The following is a 26,448-nucleotide window of genomic DNA, read 5'->3' as shown; positions in this document are numbered from 1 at the left end:
TTATTTGAATTCCTAAAATAATTGTTCCTATTTTGAGCCATTCCTATTTGATTTTCCCATGTCCAATCGTGAAAACCTAAACTTTGAAATCTTGAAAGCAAAACCACCTGATCTTAATCGAGAGTTATCTTAAGTGATTTCGATCATTTAAGATGTAATTAACTATAGGGGCTTGCCTCTATAGGGAACCAGGAACCCAGATAAAATAAACCCTATCTAATTTTTATGTTAGATAGGGGAACTTGTTGGCCTTTTTAAAAAAAATATTTCGCAGATCAAAACGGATGTCATAAATTGTTTAGTCTAGATGATTAAATCCCTATTACAAGTGATACATTTATGTCTTTGGGATAAGTGTATTACCTGTAGTATCGTATTCACTCATCTAAACTATCTGAAAATGTGAGATTCGTTTGGTCTCACTTATTTTAAAAATTAAAAAGTTACTTTTTTCAAAAAGTTATATTTATATTTAAATTATTTTCAAAATCACAAAATCATCATCTTTTCAAACTACGAAAGTCAAGTTGAACATAAAAACGGCCGACACGGTGCTGGGAGTGGTGGGTGGCCTATTGGGAGTTACTGGAGGGGGTTGGCGGTAGAAAAACTTGCACTGGGGACAACTAGTGGCAGCGAGAAGGTGAGAGAACAGCGGCGATAGTCACAACCTCAGACGAGTTACGGCTGAAGAACCTTCTCGTCATCGAATACAACCTTCAGAAAGGGGAAATGTTGGGAACAAAATTTTGAAATCAGAAATAATAAAAAAAAATCGTCTTAACCTAAGCAAACCACACACACACACACACACACACACACACACACACACACACACACACACACACACACATATATATATATATATATATAGACACACAAGGAGTATGATAAGAAAGAAAAAAAAATGGATTAATAGGTAAGGAGTAGAATAGGAGAGTCATAGAGTAGGGAGGGGGAATAGAATAGACAAGGAATCAAAAAGGAAAGGGAAAAAGGGGGTGGTGATTTTCGTCCCACAGCAAGGGCAGCCGATCTAGCTTCCTTGTTGGATCTGTTTGGGGGTGGTGATTTTCGTCCCACAGCAAGGGCAGCCAATCTAGCTTCCTTGTTAGAGCCCCGCATCAGTCTCCCGGGATTGGGGGAGCTTTGACTTCATTCGTAAAAGCTTCTGGAGTCTCGTAGCATGACATCAGGTCCGCAACATTGAACGTAGTCGAAACTTCGTAGTCTCTTGGCAAGTCGATCATATAGGCGTTGTCATCTAGCTTTCAAAGTATTTTGAAATGTCCATCCGCTCTGGGCTTGAGTTTCTTGAAAGCTCTAATGGAAATCGTTCTTTCAACCAAATTCAAATGAGATCTTCTTGAAACGTCACCTTCTTCCTGGACTTATTCGCCCGCGCTTGATATTTGTGGTTATGCTTAGTAATCCCCATTCCAATCTCCTCGTGGAGTTTTTGAATCTTGTTAACCCGTTCTTCAACATCCTCATTGACCTCTGATGTTGGCAGGAGTGGTACCAACTCAAGTGGTGTGAGTGGGTTGTGTCCGTACACATTCTCAAACGGAGTGCATCCTGTAGTTTGACTCACGGATCAATTGTGTGCAAACTCAACTTGAGCTAGAATTAGGTCCCGCTGCTTGATACTGTATCACATGAAGCACCTCTGAAGTTCTCTTAGGCTCCAGTTTACTTTCTCTTTCTAATAGTCCATTTGTGGATGAGCTGTTGAATTGAAGTGGAGCTTGGTGCTTAACTTCCCTCGTGAAGTCCTCCAGAAGTGGCTCAAAAATTTGACATCTCTGTAGGAGATGACGGTCCTCGGAATCCTATGCAATCTCACGATCTCTCTGAATTATAAACCGGTGACATGAGACGCGTCTAGTGTCCGATGACAGGATATGAAATGCGCCATCTTCAAGAATCGGTCAATCGCAACCATCATGGAGTCCTTGTTCCTCTGCGTCCTCGGAAGACCCATCACGAAATCCATGCTAATATCCACCCATGGCGCCTCTAGTAATGGTAATGAAATGTACAACCCAACAATCTGCCCTCTTGTATTTGACTTATGACAAATCATGCATTGTCTGACATGTCACTCAACATCTCTCGTCGGTCGGAACTAAACGGAATTCGCTCTCTCGTGGGCGAGAGTTTTGTCCTTGACAAAGTGCCCTATCAATCCTCCCTTGTATCTCTTCTGAACAATGACTTCTCTCCACATGCATTTAGGAATGCAAAACTTACTCTAGTAGAACAAGTAACCATCCACTCGATTATACTGCCCACTCGACTTCTCCTGACATTGCTCCTAAATTTCTTTGAAGTCCTCATCCGCCTTGTACAAATCTTTTACTAACTCAAAACCCACAACTCGAGTCTACATCGACTTCATGATCCGTAAACAACATGAACTCGCGCGTTAATAGGTAATGACTCAAGTGCTCCAGATCTCTTACAATAGTATAAAACTCCTTGTCGTATGTTGAGTGCTTTCTTTTGGAATCATTCAGCTTTACATTGAAAAAGGCGATGGGGTGACCTCCTTGGCTCAGCACTGCCCCTATCCCATGTCAGATGTAGCACACTCTACCTCGAACACTTTGTTGAAATCTGATAGTCACCTTCTCTTTCAGGGTGTCAAAACTGGTATGAGCTATCGCTGTCCAAGTGAACTCCTTTCTTTTCAAAAGCTCCGTCAGAGGGGCGGTCATAGTGCTGAAGGTCCTTATGAATCACCTGAAAAATGATGCTAACCTCAGAAATTGCTTCAGCTCGGTGAATGGCTGCAGTGCGGCCTAGCTTATATTGGCCTCAATCTTTATAGGGTCCATCTGAATGAATGAACTAGACAAAATATAACCAAAAAGACATATGTGGGTCATCATGAACTGACACTTCTTTGGATGGGCTTATAGTTTCTTTGCTCGCAGTACCTCAAATACTTCCCTCGGGTGCTGTAAGTGATCCTCCTTAAAGCGGATGTGTATGCCAGAATATCATCAAAGTAGGCCACCACAAATTTCTTGATGTAGGCCGGAATACCTAATTCATTAACCTCAAAAGTTTTGGGTGCATTTGACAAGCCGAAAGGCATCACTGTCCACTCGTATAAACCATCTCATATCTTGAAAATAGTCTTTCACTCTTTTCCTAGCCTCATTTGTATCTAGTGGTACCCACTGCATAGGTTAATCTCGGAAAAGATGTTGGCTCTATGTAACTGGTCCGAGAGTCGTTCAGGCGAGTTATGGGAAACCTGTACTTGATGGTGATCTTGTTGATGGCCCTGTTGTCGATGCACATCCGCCATAGCCAGTCCTTCTTGGGCACCATCAAGGCAGGAACAATACACAGACTAGTGCCTCTCTGACTAGCTGCCTTATGACGAGATCCTGCAGTTGTCGCTATAACTCCTCGTATTTTGCAGGTTTCAATCTGTAGGTCGGTCGAATCAACAACAATAATCCTGGTATGAAATCTATCGAGTGTTGAATGTCTCTTAGTAGTGGTAATCCCTCCAGAAGGTTGTCGGTCATCACATTCTGGAAGTTCTGTAACAGTGGTTGTAGCAGTGTCGGTATCTCACTTTTCTCTTCATCTCCCTTTAGGAGTACTAATGCCAGTGCTACTAGGGCATCTCGAGCTGACTACCGGAATGTGGCTCGTGAGACAAATGCTTCCTCTATATCACCCCCACCTTTTGCATTCTTAACAAGTAATAACACAACACGTTTTCCATTCTTATAAGCGTCCTTGAAGCAGCCGTGCTGAGTCTTGAGATCGAACTGCCAAGACCTACCCAACAGAATGTGACAGACATTCGTCAAAAACACATCGCACCATACTTGCTTTTATAGCTGATCCCCTATCGAGAATTCTACTAGGCAATGCTGATCCACATATTTCATTTCCTTTCTTCAGCAGGTAAGGTAATAGGACTAAGGATGTTTCTGAGTGGTCAATCCTAATTTCTTGGGGTGTCAATATGGGTCAGTGGGTCAGGTTCAGGTCTGACCCAAAAATGACCCGACTCGAATATCTTCAATGTGAACCCAACCAAATAAAAAACGTGTAAAAAATGAAGACTCAGGGCCCGTTTGGGGCACCTTATAAGTGCGACGGCGTTTTCAAAATGTCGTCTACTTGTTGTTTCGCACGTTCTGACAGATTATTTGAAAACGGAGTTTAATTTTTTCCATTACACGTAGATTGCGGAGTTATACTCGCGATCCGCATTCGAACACAACTTTTGTCCCTCGTTTTACGCCTCTACCCCTCTCGCCCACGAGAAAACCTAGCCCTCGTCGGCTAAGCCACAAACCTTCGCTCCCTTTCACCGAAAGCCAATCGAAGCTCTCCGTCGCTGAAACCCAGGCTCCCCCTCCTACACATCCTCCGTCGCTCTCCTCCGGGCACCCTCCGTCCTCCTCCACCGACGACCTCAAAAATCCCATCGTTCTCCTTTTGCTGCCATGTTGGGAAAGTAGTGATAGATCATGGTAAACAAAACATCCAAAACCCCAATCCTCTGTCGCTGAACTCCCAAACTTCCATCTTTCTCCTCCTGTCGCGTCGCTAAGAAGGCATTGACGAGATCACGACCAACAAAGACATCATAAACACCCATCTCTATCCAACTATCACATTGTTCCTATCCAAAAATATTGACAAAAGGTACTCCTTTTCTCCCAATTCCTCCCACCTGCCTTTCTAATTTTGGAAGAACAATTTGAAGATAAAATGAATGAAAGAGGGATTTAAGGAGGAGAAAGTCGGGCGATTCAGAGGTCTTTGTAATTCACAATCGACCTGTTGTCGCCTTCCTAGCTATTTCGAACTCCCGCAGGGGAGACAAAGGTGTTAACGGAAGCTGGCTTTTGTCTGAATTTCATAATTTGAAAATTTATGGTATGAGATGCTCATAAACTTGATTATTGAAGTTATAGATTCTTTGATTTGTGTTTTTGATCACAGAAGCGCCAAATACTTTCCAATCTGATAGAAATTTGCTTGCCTGCTTTCAGGTTAAATTTGTTCTTGGGTGAAATCTGCAAACATTAAATTTTATTTGTTAGATAGAACACAATAGATAAAAAAAGATTCATGTAGCTTATATATTTTAAGGGCGGCGACATGTAATTTTGTTAATAAATTAAATTTAAATTAATTTATTTTAAAATTAGTGTAAAATATAAATTATTAATTACAATTTATGTTACATATAATTTAAAAATAATTTTTGAAAAATTAAAATTTATAATGTTTGAATGGTCTTTTATCAACAAAAAACTGTAAGTCAGTTGTTTTCCAAACACACAAACCAAACAACTAAACAGTTTATCCAGAACAGGAGCAGATTGATCATTAATCCAGAATCAGTTATTTTTCAAACGCACAAACCAAACAGTCAGACAATTTATTTGGATTAGCTAGTAATCAACAGATTATTAGGATAAACTGCTTATTTGGATAAGCTGAATAAGCTGCAGCTGCCCTAAACAAACTTTCAAACTCGCCTCGAACCCGAGTTTGACCCGATAATCTGAACCCGACTCGAAATTTTGTACTTATTTGGGTCACGTTTATGTTTTTGGGTTCAACTTGAATTCGACCCGAATAATAAATGAGTTGAATTCTCTGATCTGAACCTGACTAGAAAAATATTTAGGTCAACTTTAACCTGGATTTTTTGAGTCGAATTCGAGTTGTGTTGGCGTTTCAGACATTTTTTTGACACCCCTACCAATTTCTTTACCATCTATGGTGACCCCACATTTTCATAACTCTTATTGTTAATGATTAAGTTGCAAGTTGTACCCTTTAATGTGCGCTAGGTGCAAAAGATGTTGTGTCTTAATCAGGATTGATCCCGCTTTAGCTTTGACTGCAAAACCCTCTGTATGACTAGCAATTCGCCCCCATTCCCAGCAAATTGAAGCTCTTCCTCTGGGCTATTCTCTAACTACTCGTCCACCTAGTCGAGGGCGCCTTGATCTGTGAATGAAACTACTCGGCTCGTGGGACAGTTGAAGGCTATATGCTCGTAGTCGTGGCACTTAAAACACACCTGACTAGTATTGTATTGGAAGAGCTGTCTTTCTCCTGTTTCTTCTCACTTTCATCTTGCTTATCATTTCCATGTATTGCCTTGCTAGCCCCCCCCCTTGTCCATGCCTCCATCAAACCCTGACAGATCCACTTTGATGCCCAAGTCCTTGTGTCCCCCATATGTGGGCTCCTTTCTTGGCCTCCTCTGATATTGAATTTCAAGGCGGCACGATCAGTATTCCTCGTCGTTGATGTCTTCTCAGTAGAACAAATTCAGATCTTCATTTATGTCACCCATTCGACTCTCCAGATCACGGTCAAGGATAATAACCCCCAAGGTCCCATCATCCATCCCTGCTAATCGTTATTGCAAGAGACCGACTTCCCGTTGTATTTCATCCCAGGTGGGGTTTGGCAGGTATCTCTTCGAGGGCATGGTTGAAGTTTTAGCATCTGTGAAAGAAGAAAGAAAAGAAAGAATGAAAAATAACGAAGAAAAAAGAGGAAACAAAAAAGGAAAGAAAAGAAATGGCGGACTCTAGGAATCCCATGATAAGATTAGGGTGGGCTAGCTCTAAGATGATACTGGAGTTAACTCAACCCACGACGACAAAAATAAATATTATTAAGCAAAACAACTAGAGGTACAATTAAGACTCCAATAATGAAAACAAGGCTAGTAATATCCGACTGTGGATTAAGGAGAATATCCACGGACATCGGTGACAAGGTGGGTTTTGGCCGGTTGCTGGAAGCGGTGACAGCAGGTGGACGACCAGATGGTTGGTGGCTGAAAGGAGGCAGGAGGAGTATTGCAGTAGGCGACAGTGGCGCTAGAGGGAGCAGTAGATGTGGGCGGTTGCTGAAAGGCGAAGGCTAGCAGGCATTAACGGTATTAGAGCGAGTAATAAGTGTGGGTGGCTGTCGTAAGGTGAAGGGTAGCTGGTGACTGCAATGTCGGATAGGTGTGGGTGGCTTCTGGAAGAGGAAGGCAGTCGACATAAGCAGTGCTAAATGGAGCAGCGCGTGGTTGGCTGTTGGGTGGATACCAGAATCATCAAATAACATGAATGGTGCTGGAGAACACAACAAGTGTTTGAGGCGGCTGGAGGTGGAAGGGCAGCGGGCGACTGCTGTGCTGGGAGTGGTTGGTGACCTACTGGGAGTTGCTAGAACGGGTGTTGGGCTTGACTGGTGGCAGTTGGAAAGTGAGAGAATAGTGGAGATAGTCACCACCTTGGACTAGTTATAACCGAAGCACCTTCTCGTTGTCGAATACAACCATCGGAAGGAGAAAATGATGTAGGCAGGATTCTGAACTCGGAAAAATAAAAAAATGTCTTAACCAAACAACACACATATATAATGGGGTTTAATAAATAAAATAGGCAAGGAGCAAAATGGCAAAGAAATAGAAAAGGAAGGGACATAAAATAGGTAAAGAGCAGAATATGAGAGCCATATAAAAGGAAGGGGAATAGAATATGCAAGGGATCAAAGAGGAAGGGGAAAAAGGAGGGGCGATAATTTCCACCAGCTTGGGCTGCCGGTCCAACCTCCCAGCTAGACCGGTTCCCTGCCAGAGCCCCACGTTACTTAACTCATCAATCTGTTATGTCACATAATGTTTTTGACTGGGCTACCCTACTTAAAGTGTAGGGTCCTAAGTCTCATTTTGTAAGTTAGATTCTTTACATAATGTGTGTTAGCATCAACAAGACATATCAAAATTGATTTAAGTTTTTTTCTTGTTTTTATATAATAAGCTGGTCATTTTGGACCATAAATTTAATTTATAACCACAAAATTATATTAAAATGTCTGGTCTCCCAATCACATACAACCTTAACACATTTTTCATAAAAATCATTCTAAATTGAATCTCTATACTATTTTGCTCATAAAGTTTAATAATGACTTTAAACTATTGATTCAGTTCTCTACAAGCAAGCAAGCAAGCAAAGTCGATAAGATCAAAGTGTCAAAATAAAAATTTTCAAATACTCAAATGATTATTGTGGTGACAAAGATCTCAACTGAAGAGAACCCTCTGACAAAAAACACCCCCAAATTTCAAAGCAAAACATTTTAAGCTTGAATCTCAATCAAACTTGAAAACTTACATATAAGATTTGCAAAATTGTAGATTTAAAAGCAAAATGTGTTGTTTAAAGTGAGCAAATATATATTTATCGTTCACAGTATCTTAACGAGGGTGACTAATTTCATTTAAAGTTCAGTTCATAAAAAACTAATGTCGTATAAAGTGTCTCTATTGTCACTTTTAGGGGTGTAAACGAGTCGAGTGCTTAAGCCACCCTTAACTTGAGCTTGATTAATTTTATCGAGCTTGAGCGTAGGTCTACGAGTTCGAGCCGAGTCACGAGTCAACTTGTTTATTATAAAAGAGAAAATAATATTAATTTAGGATAGTGTTATAATAAAATGACAAATATAATGAGCAATTAAGAGAGAAACAATAAGAAATCACCTCATATAAAATATAAAATATTATTTTTAAATGATTTTAATATTTAAAAAATTAAGTCTTCAAATTTAATATATTTTAAATATATTTAATATTCATATTTTTTTTAAACAGATCACAAACTAACGAGTCGAGTTGGGGCTAGCTTGCGCTTGGCTTGTTAGCTCATTGAGCTCAGTTCACAAGCCACTTATCGAGCAGACTCACTTACATCCCTAATCACTTTCCAACATTTTCATATCCTTTGATTATGAGATTTTATTATTGGATGACACTACAAAAAAGAAAAGTTATGATCGGTGTCCTTTGATTCGGTGGTTTACCACAAGATAATATCATTAAATTACGGTCACAGCTAGAGCCCATGAGTTTCTTAATAATCTAAATTTCTTGAATGGTGAATTGTAGAGTGAATTTAATTGGGAACAAACTCCCTATTAGCTGTGGTCGGCTTGAAAATATCCACTCAGGGCAATAAACATGCACCCCAAGTGGCCAAGTCTATAACTTCCCTTTAAACAATGAGATATGGTTGTTGATCATTTGGTCAAGTTGGTTTAATATATTAGGGTTCATGACACCATCCGCTTAAACTAAATGTAATAAATTTTATGAACAATAAAACCAATATTGATCTTATTAAATGCGAGCATTAAGCACCTAATGACTTGCCTTAATTTAAATTCACAAGGAGGGGCATATAATCATTGTAAAATTTGAAAACATTGAATCATATACTAAAATCCTTGCAAAGTGACAGTGAACTCTTTTATTAGTGTCTTATGTAAAATTTAATCTCACTTCTGAAAATATGACTTGGAACTAAATAGTATCAGCACAAAATTTCGGAACCAACATCATTTGGTTTAACATGCTAATTTGGACATGCTTGCTCTGATTTTTCTACGTTGCACAAGAAATTCAGTTTTGTCACATTTGAGTGTTTTCCAGTTTTGATGAGCCTCAGCTTTATTGTTTTTTATTCTTGTTTGCTAACTTTTTACTGAATGTCATGCTTCTTACTTTAAACATTTAGCTTCGTCCAGCCGAGTGTGCATTATTCTTGAGAAAATGGACAAATAGCTTCGAGTGAAAATTGAAAGTTTATTGATTTTTCTCTTTCTGCAAGGTTCTTTGGAACTCTTTCAGTGACACTAAGAGTTTTTCACGTACTAACCCATTGTGCCTGATTCTTGAGTTTTGAAATGGTTGCATAGCTTCAAATGAGAGATTGAATGATTGGTTATTGTTTCCTTTGTGCCAGGTTTCAAGTTAAAAAGAAACAATTTTTCCACAACTTCATGACAATCACTTTGTTCGGTGCAGTTGGGACATTAATCTCCTTTTTCGTAATATCTGTTGGTGAGTTCTAACACTTTGTTTTCCTTGATCATTTTTCAATATTAACAAGCTTCTTAGAAAAATAAGATAAAGTTATAACTCTATCCGATCCTTGTCCGTTAGTTTTCGGCTCAATTTATGCAGTTAATTGGTGAGTGAAAGTGTCAGTTCTGCATCATGTTATTGTCGTGTGCATAGTTGAAAGAATCTCTTCAATCTCCTATGAAAAGTGCACAAACAATTTTTTGGACTCTTACGAAAATCTATAATGTTTACAAGTCATATACTTATTTTATTGTACTTTTCAATTGATGAATTCATCAAAGCACTGTTACTTCAATTTTTTTGAACCAACATCCTCTAAAATTACTATAGAATACTCGAATGTTATTTTAATTTAACAGTAAATTGAATAAAGATGGTATGTGATGTAGGTTTAAAATTGAGGCTTTTTTAAAAAATCTTATAATTTCTATAAAATGAAAAACTTTCTTAAATGAAGCTTCAAAATTCATGAGATGCACCATGAAATTCGGATACCAATTAAAATCCTACAAGTCAGAATAGAAATTCTATGCAATCTATATAATGGTTACTATTATGTCCGCAAAGATTTCAATAGAGCAACAGGCTTAGCATATTTTGAAGTTCAAGAATATTCGAGTCAATATTGTTAAGAATTAAAAAACATGAACTCTCATTTGCCTATTTTCATTTAAAGCATATATGAAATAATTATCAATTAGGATAGGAAATGGTTCTAAACATTTTATACTATTCATACTATGGCTTGAAACATTTATTTTTTTCTTTAATATTTTATCGCCTTAATTGTAACATTGCTGAAAAAAGTAAAACATATGATGCAATATCTAAAGACATCTTCTACAAGTTTTTATAGACATTGGTCTTTTTACTGAAATCTCTAAAAAGATGGAAATTTGGTTGATATTTACTGTTTATTAGAATTGCAAATTAGTTAAAATGACGAATTACCAGTGATTTGGATGAAAATGTTAAACACTGATGGTGATCTCTACTCGACAAAGTTTCAAGCCTTTTTGACAGTAGTGCAGATAACTATATAATTTGTCCCAAAAATACTCGTACATTATAATAGCTATAGTTATAATTCCATAAACTGGTTACCTCAAGGAGTTTAAGGCTTCTACCAAGCCCATTGCTAGCTTCATTGTCCACGTTGCTTCAATGAAATTCAAGTTTGTGACCAGTAACCATGTAGGGGATGCAAATATGTGTTAAAAGATGCATCCTTTGATATTCGGGGATCAGTTTACACTAAAGGTAGATAATTTCATACTATATTTTTCCAGCATTCCAATATATAAACATCTCAAGCTGTGACATCAGCTTAAACGTTATACATATCTGCATAACTATTATATATTACAGGGCGTGAAAAGTAAAAAATGTTTCAGATTATTATAAAGGAATTTTGTTGACTTTTTTGCATAGAATCGTATTATCGATTCTCCTTTTATGATTTTTTTTTAAATGATTGAATTGATAAATTCAGGTGCCACTGAGTTCTTTAGGAGAATGAATATAGGCCTTGACATTGGAGACTATCTTGGTAAGATTTGATTTTATATTCAAAGTTGATCCAGATATGTTATCTCTTAATACTTAATCTTACCTGCCATCTGCTAATCATCATTTACATCCTTACTTTTGTTTGCAGCTGTAGGGGCTATATTTTCTGCAACGGATTCTGTTTGCACTTTGCAGGTTCTTGAGATTTATGGTGTTGTACTTTTCGTTTTGCTTCCAAAAAAAACATTCAATGTAAGCAACTTATTACTTATGCAGATTCTTAATCAAGATGAGACACCTCTCCTTTACAGCTTGGTCTTTGGTGAAGGTGTTGTAAATGATGCCACATCAGTTGTGCTTTTCAATGCACTCCAGAATTTTGATTTAGTGCACATTGATGCTGTAATCATATTGAAGTTCATTGGCAACTTCATCTATTTGTTTTTTAGTAGCACTTTGCTTGGTGCATTTGTAAGTTCTGTATTTCTATTTTCTCAAGTATGTCAAATGTATGTTATTATTATTATTATTATTTTTACAAAGTCCAATTTTATTGTATCATCTGTAGAGTGGATTGCTAAGTGCTTATGTCATCAAGAAGTTATACTTCGGCAGGTATGTTGCCAGTAACTAAGCCTTCCCTGATAGTTTTTATGCTATCTATAGATAACTTTTGTAAGCATTACAAGCTCTCATATAACTTGTAGATTTGCACAAGGTTTTTCCTTTTTTTTTTTTTTTTTTTGGCTATATTTTGCTGATGTTTTGTTTCGTTCTTTGGTAAGTAATAGAGTCACTACTATCCTCGCAAGAATGGGCAGCGCAGCATGTGTATTGCTTGTGGTCTTGAAGCCACTGAGGATAGGCATGCATAATTTAGAGCTTATTTCTGTATGCTTCCTACATAGATCAAAAGTCTATTACATCAAATTTTGGAAAGAAAATGACTTGAAAAGAATTCTTTGCTTTAAAAAATATGGCATCACAAATTTGAGTGGAGTGGGAACATAAAGCAAAACTCACTAGTTTGCACATTCATATCCCAGTATTCCACATAGCTTCATGGCTAAGTGAAACCTGCTTGCAGAGCTTCTCTTATAGTAGCGGCAACTATATTTTGTATCAGAAATGCACAACGGAGCATGATCAAATAAAGATACTCTTGATTTGTTTAGTAATTTATAATTCACTTGCTACGGTATCATGAATGTAACCATGCTGTCACCCCTGATCAGAAACAAATTCAGCGAATTCATTTATCTTTTTCAAAATACTTATAAATATGGCATTACTTATTATTTTTTAATTTCAGGCATTCGACTGATCGTGAAGTTGCAATTATGATGCTCTTGGCATATCTTTCTTACATGCTAGCTGAAGTAAGATTCATAACTTAGATCAAAGATCTAGCAATTTCTGCTACTCTTTTCATCTATCAATTAGTATTGTATGCGAAATGCACCTTTTTGTCTTGATCCATATAAAACTTTCTAATTAAATCCCTTATTGGTTTTGCAGTTATTAAATCTCAGTGGAATTCTGACAGTATTTTTCTGTGGAATAGTGATGTCACATTATACTTGGCACAATGTGACTGAGAGTTCTAGAATTACTACCAAGTAAGTTGAAATTTAGAACTGCGCTCTTTAATCTAAGAGTCTTTTTTTTTCGCATCTTTTATAGATATGATCTTATGAAAGATTTGCTGATTATTTATTGCAGGCATGCTTTTGCAACATTGTCATTTATTGCTGAGACTTTCCTCTTTCTTTATGTTGGAATGGATGCATTAGACATCGAGAAGTGGAAATTTGTCAGTTCCAGGTATTATCTATTTCTTTTTTTGCACTAATTTACAATATGTTTCTAAAATGAACAGATTAATAACAGCTTCTGAAATGAGATTTATAGTTTTCCCTCATGGAATTACATTTATTTTTGTAAATGTTAATAATGTACTTGGAATTTTGCTCTTGCAATTCTTTTTATTATGTGGTTTCTATTCGTTGTCATTATGAATAGTAGTTATTGAACTGGGTCAAATTATAAGATTACTGAAAGTTGCACTGCCTGAGTGACTGGGAACTTTTTTTTGCATGCATTTGTGTGCTTAGTATAATGATATCATTTTAATTTTAGCATTGCCATTGTCGAATCCCAAGCCTCAGATGCGAAAAGTGAAGTGTTGCGCCACTTAATCTACAACCAACATAAATTTTTTGCCAAAAAAATCATGACATGAATCATTTAAACAATTGTGTAAATGTTAGGACATCCCCTCGACATGATACGTTCTTGATTTGAATACATTGAAAAGTGTGCAAGACCACTTCACCAACACTCAGGTTTAGTCTTAAATAAGCAAGGGTTTCCATGTTATGGGCGGATGAGGGCAAATAAGTTAGTCCATGAAACTAATATTAGGATTGGATCTTGGAATATAGGTACTCTCATATGCAAATTAATGAAATTGGTAAATATTATGGTTCATAGGAAGATAAATATCTTATAGATTCAAGAAATTAAATGGGTTGGAGTAAAAGCTAATGAGATTGATAACTTAGGTTTTAAACTTTCATATTTAGATGTGAGTCGCGCTAGAAATAGTAAAAGTGTAATTATAAATAAGAGTTTGAAAGATAATGTTGTAAAAATTAATAGAATTAGAGATAGAATTATAGTCCTAAAGATTATTGTTGAAACTAAGATTTTTAATATTATAAGTATTTATGTTTCTCCAGCAGGTTTAGATATATGTTCACAACAACAACAACATTAACAAACTTTTATCCCACTAAGTGGGGTCAGCTACATGAATCCTTTTTTTTCTTGCTTTCTATTGAGTGTCATATTTTCATTTAATTATAATAAATTAATATCATTTTTTATACAATATGCTCAAATATTTCTAGGTCTACCTCTGTCTTTCTTAACATAAATCAAATCTAAAACATCTATTCTCCTAATCAGATCATCAGATAGTAGAGATTTAATCTGATCAAACCATCTAAGAGGACTTTGTCTAATCTTGTCGGACACTGGTGCTACACCAACCCTATCACAGGTATATTCATTTTGCAGTTTGTCTAAGTGTAAAGCCATTCATCCACCTAATCACTCTCATCTCAACAACACTCAACTTAGTTTTATGCTTCTCTTTTAAGGGCCAACATGCAGTGCTATAGAGCATTGTAGGTCTCAACAGTCACCACCATCTTATAAAATTTTCGTTTTAGTCTATGCGGTACTTTTATATCTTACACTAAGCTCGAAGCATTCCTCCACTTCAACCAACCAACTTGAATTCTACTAATAACATCCCTATCTATATCACCATCACTTTTAACAATAGCCGCGAGATATTTGAAGTGTTCACACATTTTAATAATTTGATCACCCATAGTTACAACTCTATCACTAGAGCTACTACTACTAAAATTATATTCCATGTATTCAGTTTTATTTATACTCAAACGAAGGCCTTTAAACTCCAATGTAGACCTCCATAATTCAATTTTTTTCCTAAGCTTTCTCTCTAGTCTTATCCACGAGAGGAATATCATCAGCGAAAAATATACACCGAGGTACATCCTGCTGTAAAATGTTCAGTAAGCTAGAGAAAAAAAGATATGGGCTTAAAACCAATCCCTGATGTAATCCAACTGAAATAACTGAAATAGGAAAGGTATTTGGTCAATCCTCCTTCCGTTCGAACACAAGTAACATCTCTAGTATGCTTATCTTTAATGACTTCAAAAGAAACATTTTTGAATGAGCTAGAAGAAATAATACAAATGATACCTTTTTGAAGAAAAAATTTTTTTATTGAAGGAGATTTAAACGGTCATGATGGTAGTGGTAGAAAATTTTTGAAATATTCATAGTGGCTACAATTTGAGTGATTAGTGAAGAGGATAGAATCATATTAGATTTTATTTTAGCTAATTATCTTATTATTGTTAATACTTTATTTAAGAAAATAGGTGAACATATTATTACTTATAAGAATGGATCTAATAAAACACATTATGATTGTTTTCTTATGATAAAAATAAATGGCTGAGAATGTAAAGATTGTAAGGTCACTTCAAGTGAAAACTTAAATACTCAACATCAATTATTAGTTTTGGATTTAAGATGAAGAGTTGGAAGATAAATAATACAATGAAACTATATCATAAAATTAGATAGAGGAATCCTGAAAGATAAATAAAATTATTTTAATGAGTAAACTTAAATATTTTAAGATTTGGAATATTCGTGAAGAGGCTAATTCTATGTGGGATAAAGTAACAAACACTATTAAATAAGTGAAAAAAGATGTACTTGGAGAATCAAAAGGAAAATTTTATATAATTAAAAATAGTTGGTGGTAGAATAATAATGTGTATGAAAAGATAAATATAATAAGTTTTTTTATAAAATTGATTTAAATGTAAAAGTTTAGAGAACTGAAAAAATTATATGGTGACCCATAGTGAGTCTAAGGTCATAATTTGTGTTGCTAAAATTCTTCTTTTAGTGATCTTTACAATAGATTGAAAGGAGAGAAAAATATATGTATAAATAAGCCAAACAAAGAGAAAAGAAAAAGAAAGATTTAATTCAAGTTTAATTTACTAAAGATGAAAAAAAAGTGATTTCCTTAGAGGAATATATTCAACATAAGTGAGTGAGATATTTTGATACTTTTCAATGAAGTTTTTAAAAATAGATCAACCTTAGTGAACTTAGGGTCTATTTGGGGCAGCTGCAGCTTATCCAGCTTCTGCTGATAAGCAACTTATCCTGATAATCTGCTGATGATCAGCTGATCTAGATAAACTGGCTGGCTGTTTGGTTTGTGCGTTTGGAGAACAGCTGATTCTGGATAAATGACTATTCTGTCCCTGTTGTGGATAAGTTGTTTAACTGTTTGGTTTGTGTGTTTTGTAAACAGCTTATTTACAGTCTTTTTTAGTTGAATGAACAATCTGTCACGCAGAATTTGTAATTTTCTCAACAAAATTAAAGTTGAAATGTTAAGACATGAAAATACAAAAGAATTGAGTTACATTTATATAACTCAAATATTTATGATCATATCAAGTAAAATACACCTTCACATACTAATATGGAGGTGATTACATCAACTGATAATTGTTTATTACTTCTTACAAATTCTTCAATTGATAATTGTCCATTACTTTCAGTAGATACATAAGTTTCATAACAGTATGAAATTATCCTATCTCTTACATGAACTAATAAGCTTACTCAAGTATTTAAACAGAGCATACAATTCATGCCATATTCATCCTTTAGCATTAATATACACAGATCATTCAACAGCTCTACAAAAATGAAACAAAAACAAACTTCAACTTTATCAAAATTACAAAAATTATACATTTTAAGAGGTCATTCATGCTACAAAAATTATCATTTCAACAACACTTGATTTTATGCTTCTCTTCCCTAGAAACATAATGCCTTGATCAACCATTGTTACAACCCCGCCACTAGATCGATCACTACTAAAATGAGATACCATATATTCAGTTTTGTCCATTACAAATATATCACCAGTGAAAAGCATGCACAAAGGTACATCCTTCATAAATGTCAAGTCATAAATCCATATTGTTCATTCCATTTTCTTAGCTCATTCGTACTAATTAGGTGGCAATAACAGAAAGGAAATTGTTTCTTCTATGCTCAAGCTAAATATTGCTTTACATGCCCAGTATTCTTTATTGCTAATCTGTGCTTTTTCCAACTCTATTATGTTATATTTGAAAGGAATATTATAAAGGGGCAGTTACATATTATAGAGAATTTTATTTATATCAAGCACAATACAAAAAGTAGTTGTAGATCCTTCTAAACCCAAAGCACTAAAGCACAAAAAAAATAAAACCTAAGGATCCCACCACCAAGAAAATTTAAAAGATATCAAAAACCCAAAATAACTAAACCATAAGAATGTATATCCAACGTATCTTCATGAATCAGTTGTCTGAGATAAGGGGGAGGAAAAGTGTCAACTGTAACTCCATGAACAAGAGAGCCCAACTTCGTCAACCAGCTAGCAGGACCATTGCCTTCCCTATGAATTAAACTCCATTAGGGCTAATAACTCACTAAATACACGACTGATGGATATTATACCGAAGCAGACATTTATCACCTGTAATAATTTTTCTCTGGTTTTTCCTAGCTTTCTGTTTAAGAACCCTGACAGAGAGATCGGCTTCTTCCAAACTTTAACTTGTGGATCTTGAACTGGAACAAGGATGCACAAAAAACTCAGAAAAAAATCTTAGAAATGTAGAATCTCAAGCATATGAAATGAAAATGGGGCATTAGAGTAGCATAAGAAATTATTACAGGTGATTTATACCTTGATTTGGAGATGAAAGAAACAGGAAGCTTGGCTTGGCCGAACTGCCTCATTCTGTACTGAGGAAAATTAAAGGAAACGGAGTTTCGAGAAGGGGATATTTGGGGTAGGATCGGACGGAAGGAGGAGGGGGCCCGGAGGAGAGCGATAGAGGATGTGTAGGAGGGGGAGCCTGGCTTTCGGCGACGGAGAGCAACCAACTTCGAATGGATTTCAGTGAAGGAGAGCGAAGGTTCGGGGTAGAGGCGTAAAATGAGGGACGAAAACGCGGATCGCGGGTATAACCCCGCGATCTGCGTGTAATAGAAAAAATTAAACGTGGTTTTCAAATAATCTGTAGAAACGTGCGAAACAAACATATAGGCGGTTTTTTCAAAATGCCGCCGCACTTATAAGCTGCCTCAAACAGGCCCTGAATATCGTTAATAATAATAAAACTTCTTATTTTTAATGTCACATTTGTAAAAAGAAAGTTGTGGGAGCTTTAAAGAAAACCAAAGGTGGAAAATCAGTAGGACCTGATGGTATCACAATAGAAGTGTGGAAATTTTTTGGAGATTTGGGAATTTCTTTTCTTACTAAACTTTTTAATATTATTTTATAAACTAAAACTATTCCTGCGAAGTGGAGGGAGAGTATTTTGATCTTTATTTTTAAGAATAAAGGGGATGCACAAGAATGCCCAAATTATAGAAGAAATAAATTAATGTGTCAAACATTCAAATTATGGGGAAAATTATGGGAGAGGGTAATTAAACATAGGTTAAGACGTGATACAAAGATTTATCATAATTAGTTTGGTTTTATGTTGGGCAAGTCTACTATGTAAGCTATACATTTATTGAGAGGTACAAACAAAGTAAGGAGGATCTACAAATGATTTTTATTGATTTAGAAAAGCTTACGATAAAGTTCCAAGAAAAGTTCTTTGGAGAGTTCTAGAAAATAAAGGTGCTGATATGACTTATATTCAAATCATTAAAAATATGTATGCTAGAGATGTTATTTGTGTTCGAACGGAAGGAGGATTGACCATGTATTTTCCTATTTCAGTTGGAGTACGTCAGGGATCGGCTTGAAGATCATATCATTTTGCTTTAGTTATGGAAACTCTTATTGGACATTTATAGGAGGATGTACTTTAGTGTATGCTCTCCGCTGCTGATATTTTTGTTTGTGAATAAGATTAGAGAGCAAGTTCAGGAAAAACTTGAATATGGAGGTTTACATTAGTCTATTAGCCTTCATTTGAGTATATCTAAAACTGAATATATGAAATGTAATTTTAGTACTATTAGATCTAGTGGCAACGTTGTAACAATAGGTGATCAAATCATTAAAAGGAGCGAACATTTTAGATATCTCAGGTCTATTTTTCAAAGTGATGGTGATATAGATGGTGATGTTATTAGTAGAATTCAAGCTGGATGGTTGAAGTTGAGGAATGCATTGGGCCTATTGTGAAAGAAAAGTACCGCTTGGACTTCAAGGAAAATTTTATAAGATGGTGGTTAGACTTGTAATGTTTTATGGCGTAGAATGTTGGCCTATGGCCTTTAAAAGAAAAGCATAAAACAAAGTTCAGTATTGCTAGGATGAGAATGCTTTAGGTGGATGAGTGGCTTGACACTTAAGACAAAATACGAAATGAATGTATCTGTGAAAGGGTTGGTGTAGCTCCAGTGGCAGACAAGATTAGAGAGATTCATCTTAGATGGGTTGGTCACATTAGACGTCGACTATCTAATGATCTAATTAGGAGACTAGATGTTTCAGATTCAATTTATGTTAAGAAAGGTAAAGGTATACCTAAAAAGACTTGGGCATGTTGTATATAATATGATCTTAATTTATTATAATTAAATGAAAATATGTCGCTCAATAGGACTCAATGGAGAAAAAGGATTCATGTAGCCGACCCCACTGAGTGGGATATAGGTTTTTTGTTGTTGTTGTTGTTGTATAGGCATAAGTTGTGATTCTCTGGTGAACCATAGCCTGGCCTAGAATTATGTGACCTTGGACTAGTGTCTCCAAGCATCCACTGGCTCTAGATTTGAAGAACCTTATCCAGACTCACTGTAGACTTGGGTTATGTCAGTAAGCAGATGTTGTTCATCACTTTCTTGAAGAGGATTAGAATTAACAGTTAAATCATCAGAAAATTTCATTAGTTTATGCTACTTTAGGGTCTTTGCTGATAATTTCCTATAGAACTAGCTTTTGTTAGATAGCTTTGACAGATAACTTGTTATCATAGAATGCAGACACTGATAGTTGTGTATGCTTTCATTTTTTTCTCTGATTGTGATCCTGCCATCAATCTATGATGTTGTGAAAGGATTCACATATCATTTACCATATGTGGTATTTTTGTGTAGCTTGCAATTTATGATTCCATATTTAAGTTGGGGAGGAAACAAAATCAATATTTTTTTTTTAATGCAGCTAGCTGGTGAAAGTAAAGCTTTGTTATCAAGGCCTCACATTTTGTAGCGGCACTAATTATCACAATATCATAGTTCCAGAGTTAGCAGGTTATATGGTTTCTTAAACTGCCAAAATATAGCGTGATAAATGTAGCATATCATGTTCTTGTTATTGCCAGTCTTGATTTTCGTGAGTTTGAAGATCATTCTCTGAAAAGCTAGATGCACTAATTTATAAATCAGTTGTTAGAGTGCTTCCATAAATGAATATACTTGACACTTGACTTTTGTCTGAATTATTATTTTTGCTGTTATCATCTGCAGCCCTGGAAAATCAATTGGTGTTAGCTCAATTATTCTTGGTTTGGTTGAAGAGCGGCTTTTGTTTTTCCACTGTCTTTTCTTTCCAATTTAACTAAGAAATCTCAGAGTGAAAGGCTCCCTCTTACAAAGCAAGTGAGTGGCTGGCATCCTTGGCATTGTGCGCTGATGTTACCTTAGAAATTGATATAGAAATTTAACTCGTTACCTTATCAGCAGGTTATTATATGGTGGGCTGGACTTATGAGAGGCGCAGTCTCCATTGCACTTGCCTATAATAAGGTGACACATTTTGACCATTTTCAAACTCGTTTTTTCTTTTTTCGAACTCAGCATTGCTTAAGCTATCAAAGATATATTTTCATCTGCCTTTGTCTTCAATGTCAGCATGTTTCACTTTAATGTTTTCATGCTTCCTTGAGGTAAATAAAGCTTTTCTTAGTGCCATATTCTTGTCTATGCATATCTAATAATGTGTCTTTTTTACTCCAAGAATCAAGATCAAATGAATGCTAGTCCTTTTCTATCGAAAAAACTATGATCTCTATTTGACTATTGATAAAAACATAAATTGTTGGTACCTGGGCTATAAAACTGTCAAGTTGAATTTACAAAGCAAACTCTTTGATAATACATTCTTCAATGCCTAAATGACAAGGAATTGGAGCATGATGTTCACTAAAAGATCACACAAATATCAAGGCACAAGTACATAACAATATCTATACAATCAAATTGGCTTGAATCAACAAGTGCAACAGTGCTTGCGTAAAAAAGGATAAATAATTGTATAAGTCAATCGTTGTAGATTTGTGTGTGGTCTCATGACCATATGTCAACACTGTCTAACTAATGTGTAATCCAATCATATAACATAATATAATGCTTCTATTACAGTTAACATCACAAGGCATGTCCATCAACCAGCATGTATGTATATCAATATTATCTTTGAATCTCAAGTATGGTTATCACCAACTTGATGGAGTTTATTAATCCATCTACATGAAGTTGATAGTAGGTTGGGCATGGCAGTGTGGCCAGCCTCCAAGCCACTTTAGAAGTGGGAGGAAAGAAGAGGTTATGCATATGATGGATAGGTGGGAGTACACAAAATGGAAGTAAATTGTAGCGAGTACTGTCTCTTCAAGAATAGGAAACTCATGAGCCCACCATAGATTTTACAGACTTAGTTGGGGAGGCCAAGGGTTTTCTTAGGGTTGAAATAGGACGTCTATGGTTAGGCGAAGATGTAACCTAGTTTTTGGTAGGAGTTTGTAGGGATTGTAGAGGTGTATGTACGAAGGTATTTGAATTTTAGGTTTAAAAAATGGGAGCGTAGCCAAATGCTTTGGAAGACGGTGGTTATTGCATGGAGCTTTGAGGATGTGTGAGGATGTTGGTGAATAAGGGAGGATATGGGAGAAAAAGGAAGTAATAGGGTTTGAGTCATTAAAAAATGGGAGTGTGGCCAAATGCTCTAGAAGAGGATGGAGGTCGTTGCATGGAGCTTTGAGGATGTGTGAGGGTATTAGATAATTAGGGAAGATATGGGAGAAAATGAATTGCGTTTGAGACATTAGAAAATAAATATAATACAAGCTGATCACGAACTAGGATTTGAAGTGAATAACGCAAAGCTTGAACGCATCATTTTAATTTTACTTCCACGGGGGAAGATGAAGGGAATGTATAAAAGAGAGAGAAAAATGATAACATACAGTTATTTAACAATAAAGCCCAAATTGTGGGCTTCTAAAAGTTTTTCATAACCATGGCGTTGTTGACCTCATTTTTGGTGAGGTATCTTCCTCTTTTTAGAGCATAGGGTCTAGTCTTTAGGGTTTCCTACCGACTCTCTTAGAGAACTAGCCTGGGGCCCACACCGATTAGAAATTCGAGCCACTTCTTGACTCCTCGCAGTTTCATGTAACTGGTTCTAAAATCTTCAACGCTTAGTTGAGTCAATTAAAACCAACGCGACAAAACTCAAGTCGAATATTCTTAGGATCTGAAACCCTAGGAAAACCCATTGCGATCTCAAGTCGAATATTCTTAGGATCTGAAACCCTAGGAAAACCCTAGGAAAACCCCGACGAAACTCAAGCTTTTAGCCTCCCCAAAATCGGGACCCCCTCTGGTTTCCGTCCCAAGCTTGATGCTCTGGCTCCTCTCGTGGGCTTGCCATCTCCCTTCTTCGTGCCTGTGCTTGGATTGAGCCCTAACCGCGCGTCTCCTGGCTTGTTTTCTCCTCCTCATGTGACGAGGAGTTGACTCTTCTCCTCTTGACATCCTCTTCCTAAAATCTCCTCTTTTCAAAGCTTTCTACTTCGTTTCGCTGTGCGGAGGCTCATTCGGGGTAGGTTGACTGGGTGTGTGTGTTACCTGGGTTACGAATGGGGAAATTTCTCCTCGTTCTCGATCTTTCTTCTCTGTGGCCTCGACTGGGGTGTTCTTTTTTCTCTCGGCTGGGTGTCGTGCTTTGTCAGAGAAGTCCCACGAGCTACTTTTTTCTCTCTGGTGTCGATAAAACTCGGTTGGGGAGAGTTCTCAGGGAGGTTACAAAGCTTGAGGCCTGGGGAGGTTCTGCCGAAATTTCTTCTCGGCTAGGTGCTTGTGAGCTTGGAGTCCGAGAGTGTTGTGGCTTTGCTTGTGAGCTTGAGGTTTAGGAGTGTCGTGGCTTTCTTTTGTTGATTACAGAAGCCCAAACAAGGTATGTTTCCTCTCTCTAGCTCTTATTCCCTGTTCGACGCATGTTGGAGACGTTAAAATAGGGGAATGCATGCATAGGGGGGTTTATTTTGTTCTTGATGACATTTAATGTTGGTGACAGGTTTATTTTGTTCTTGATGACATTTAATGTTGGAATCATGGCTAGCTGTTAGATTTTAGCTTACTTCAGTTCAAATACATGCTATTAGGTCTGTTTAAAATATTCCATGGTACTTAGCTAAAAATATACTTTAATGAAAGGCATGGTTTAATTCTTATGCATGTCTAAGCTTCCTCCTTATGTTCTTATCACATCTATGCTAGTATGTTGAAGTTTAGGGGTTGTTTTAGTCTTCTAGACTGTAGTTTTTCTTGCTGCTTGGGTTTAACATGGAGGATTTTTGGGCTGTGTTAGCCCTATGGGTTGCGGTTTCCTTTGCTGTACTGATGCTTTTGAAGATTTTAATTTGGGAGTTTTGTTTTGTGCTTCCCTGTTGCCCTCCTACTCGAAACATATTCAGGCGGCTTTTAATTGATTTTGGGGCTTTTGGAGGTTTGGTTTTAGTGGCTCGGTTTTGCTTCTTGTTGCTCCCTCTATTCGAATATATGCTGTAATATTTTTTGGTGTTTTGAGCAGTTAGTTTGGTGGCTCAGTTTTGCTCTTTACGCTGTTGTCCTTGTTCGAATATATGTTGGAATTATTTCTTACTTTGAGCAATTGTTTTAGTGGCTCGATTTTGCTCACTGCTTCTGCTTCTGTTTGAATATATATGTTGGAATCTATTTGATGTTTTGAACAGTCGATTTTGGGGCTTGGTTTATTTCTTATTGATGCCACCCTATTCGAATATATGTTGGAATTTGTTCTAATGCTTTGAGAAGTTGTTTTGGGGTTTGGTTTTGCTCCTTATAACTGCTGCCTTGTTTGAAACATGTGCCGAATGAAAATTTTGATTTTTAAGGCTTCGAATATCTTGTTATGGTTTTAGTGGTTTCCCCTAGTTCCTCTTGGCCCGCGAGCATCCAGCTGTGATCCCTTTTGGTGTTGGCTGGTGGCCTCCCTCTTGCTGCTCCTGGTCGTGAGGTGTCCTTTTTGTGATTCTCTTATTTGTGCTGAGGCTGATGGCTTTCCCTGTTGCTGTCCTCTGCCCGTGAACTTATTGGTGGTTGTTGCCTTTGACCATTAGCTGTGATCACCTGATGTGGTCATGTGTTCCTTGCTGCCCCTACCTGAGAGCATCTAGACAGTTCCTTTTTTTGTGTCAGTTTCGTGGCTTCTCTGTTACCCTTACCCGAGAGCACCCATTTGAGGGTCTTTCTGTTGGGTTGATTCCCCGAGTGCTGATTTGTTTGGTTCCCCTGCTATTCCTAGCCGTGGGCACCTGTTTGGCCTCCTTTGCGTTGCATGGATTTATACCTCATGGAAGCTTTAATTGAGATAAAATTGGATGTTTTAATCTTTATAAATTGCAATCTTTAATCTTTGTTGTTTGGAAGAATTCAAATGTTCCTTTTTTGAGGAACGATCTACTAAATGTTGAGGAGAATTCAAGACTCAACTCTTGGGGCCAAATTGATTTCAATAAAAGAAGAAAGAAGAAGAAAAAAAAGAAGAGAAGGAAAAAGGAGGAGAGCTTCTTTTGGCATTTTAGAGGAGGCTTGGGAAGGTGCCCATCTCAATGCTTAATCGAGAAGTCCCACCAGTTGGATGTTTTAGGCTAATCCTCCTACCACTTTGGCTTTTCCTTCTAAATTGTCTTTAAAGACGGGTTAGTCTTCTTTTACATTTCTTGCTTTTTGGTTCATTTTTCCTTGCTTCTTGGTTTGAGTTTTATGTGCTTATGTCTGAAACATAAGTGCATTCATATAGCTATGGCTATATGTGAAATCATCAAGCAAGATCGTAAGTTGGACGGTTTTTTTGGGTATTAGACCGTGATGATAAAGTCATTCGGTGGTAGAGCAGAATAATATTCCATCCTACAATATCGGGACCCAATCCCGGGACCCGGTGAAACATACAATGACGATATTATTTATCGATACTAGACTAGCAGAATACCCTTGCCTTCTTAGGTTGTTGGTAGTCCTGACTCGACGGTTCAATCGACTTGTGGACAATCATTTTTTTTATAAAAATGATAAGAACATATACGATAAGAACAGATACACTATTTTCTAAAATATTTTGACTACCAAAATTGACACTATTTTTTTTCTATGCATGAAGCCTATATGCATGCTAAAATATAAATTGTAAATAACAAAATTCAATTGTCCACTTGTCAATCGTCGGTATTGGGCTAAGGAGGAGTACCCATCTAAGTTGGTATAGTATGACACATTTCTAGTTGAATGTCGGGCTTTATTCATACGAGTGACCGATAGTTGCCTTCGGAGTTCCTCGAGAATACCTAATTCTGAGTCTAGCCCGGCCCGAATGCTTACGGCTCTCTTTCTTTCTTCGGATTTTTTTGGTGTTTTCTTAAGTTTTTTTTATTGAAATCGGATATTTATGTGTTTCTTTACGATTTTATCGAAATCTTTGTAAAACAATTGTGATTTCCTTCCTTCGAATTACTGTGGATCTTCTGCTGCTTTTTCTCGAGTCTTTTCAGGAGCTGCCGACCCTTCAGGTATACATGTTTGTTTTACATTTACAACGTTTACTTTTGCTACTGCACGCTTTCCTGCGTATACACATAATTCATGCCTATAATACTACTGTTTACTGTTTATTGTGTTTCGTTGCATGCTCCCTTTTATAACTCATGTTTACTGTTTATTGCATTCCGTTGCATGTTCCCTTTTATAACTCATGTTGTTCCTACAGACTTGCAGGGGACTTTTAGGTTAGAGGCCACTAGAACACCCGGTTTAGGGGGTATCCCGTAGCGAGCCACTGACCCAACAACTGTGCATTTATACACACCACAACCCTGAGCCTATAATCGATATGTCAAGGATCTTAGAGTAGTCTTCCCAAGAAGTGGAGCGTGGAAGCAAGTGGACGGAGAGTGACGATCGAGATCGCAATGACGAGGCGTAAGATGTTTCCTTAGAGTTCAGGTCCAATCGTAGGATAGTTGGGAAGTCACCGGGGTTCTCTCTGGATCTGTGGCATCCCCTATCTTTCACTTCATTGACTCGTGAAAATAATTGTT

The 26,448-nt window shown here is 36.8% G+C and overlaps 2 protein-coding genes across 2 annotated transcripts in view; one reads left to right on the top strand and one right to left on the bottom strand.

Annotated features, from left to right (window-relative positions):
* The window catches only part of LOC110024802 (sodium/hydrogen exchanger 2-like), a 47,441-nt gene that overhangs the window by 9,333 nt on the left and 11,660 nt on the right, over positions 1-26,448 (top strand). Inside the window, 11 exon segments of the mRNA XM_020724960.1 lie at positions 9,810-9,907; positions 11,424-11,480; positions 11,589-11,635; positions 11,717-11,911; positions 12,009-12,055; positions 12,753-12,819; positions 12,959-13,059; positions 13,163-13,264; positions 20,576-20,619; positions 20,622-20,707; positions 20,792-20,854. Of these exon segments, the coding sequence (XP_020580619.1) occupies positions 9,810-9,907; positions 11,424-11,480; positions 11,589-11,635; positions 11,717-11,911; positions 12,009-12,055; positions 12,753-12,819; positions 12,959-13,059; positions 13,163-13,264; positions 20,576-20,619; positions 20,622-20,707; positions 20,792-20,854 (907 nt within the window).
* LOC110024803 lies at positions 16,834-18,182 on the bottom strand. Its single transcript, XM_020724961.1, has 2 exons — positions 17,823-18,182; positions 16,834-17,704 (listed from the first exon to the last, which is right to left on the bottom strand). The coding sequence occupies exons 1-2, from the start codon at positions 18,179-18,181 to the stop codon at positions 17,686-17,688; spliced, it is 378 nt and encodes a 125-aa protein (XP_020580620.1). The 5' UTR covers position 18,182; the 3' UTR covers positions 16,834-17,685.

This window comes from Phalaenopsis equestris, unplaced genomic scaffold (genome assembly GCF_001263595.1).
Source record: "Phalaenopsis equestris unplaced genomic scaffold, ASM126359v1 Scaffold000276, whole genome shotgun sequence".
Lineage (NCBI taxonomy): Eukaryota > Viridiplantae > Streptophyta > Magnoliopsida > Asparagales > Orchidaceae > Phalaenopsis > Phalaenopsis equestris.
This window is presented reverse-complemented; position numbering and strand designations above follow the sequence as displayed.

Coding starts and splice junctions, on each gene's coding strand:
- LOC110024803 (XM_020724961.1), bottom strand. CDS start 18,181: ATGTTTGTTTCGCACGTTTCTACAGATTATTTGAAAACCACGTTTAAT.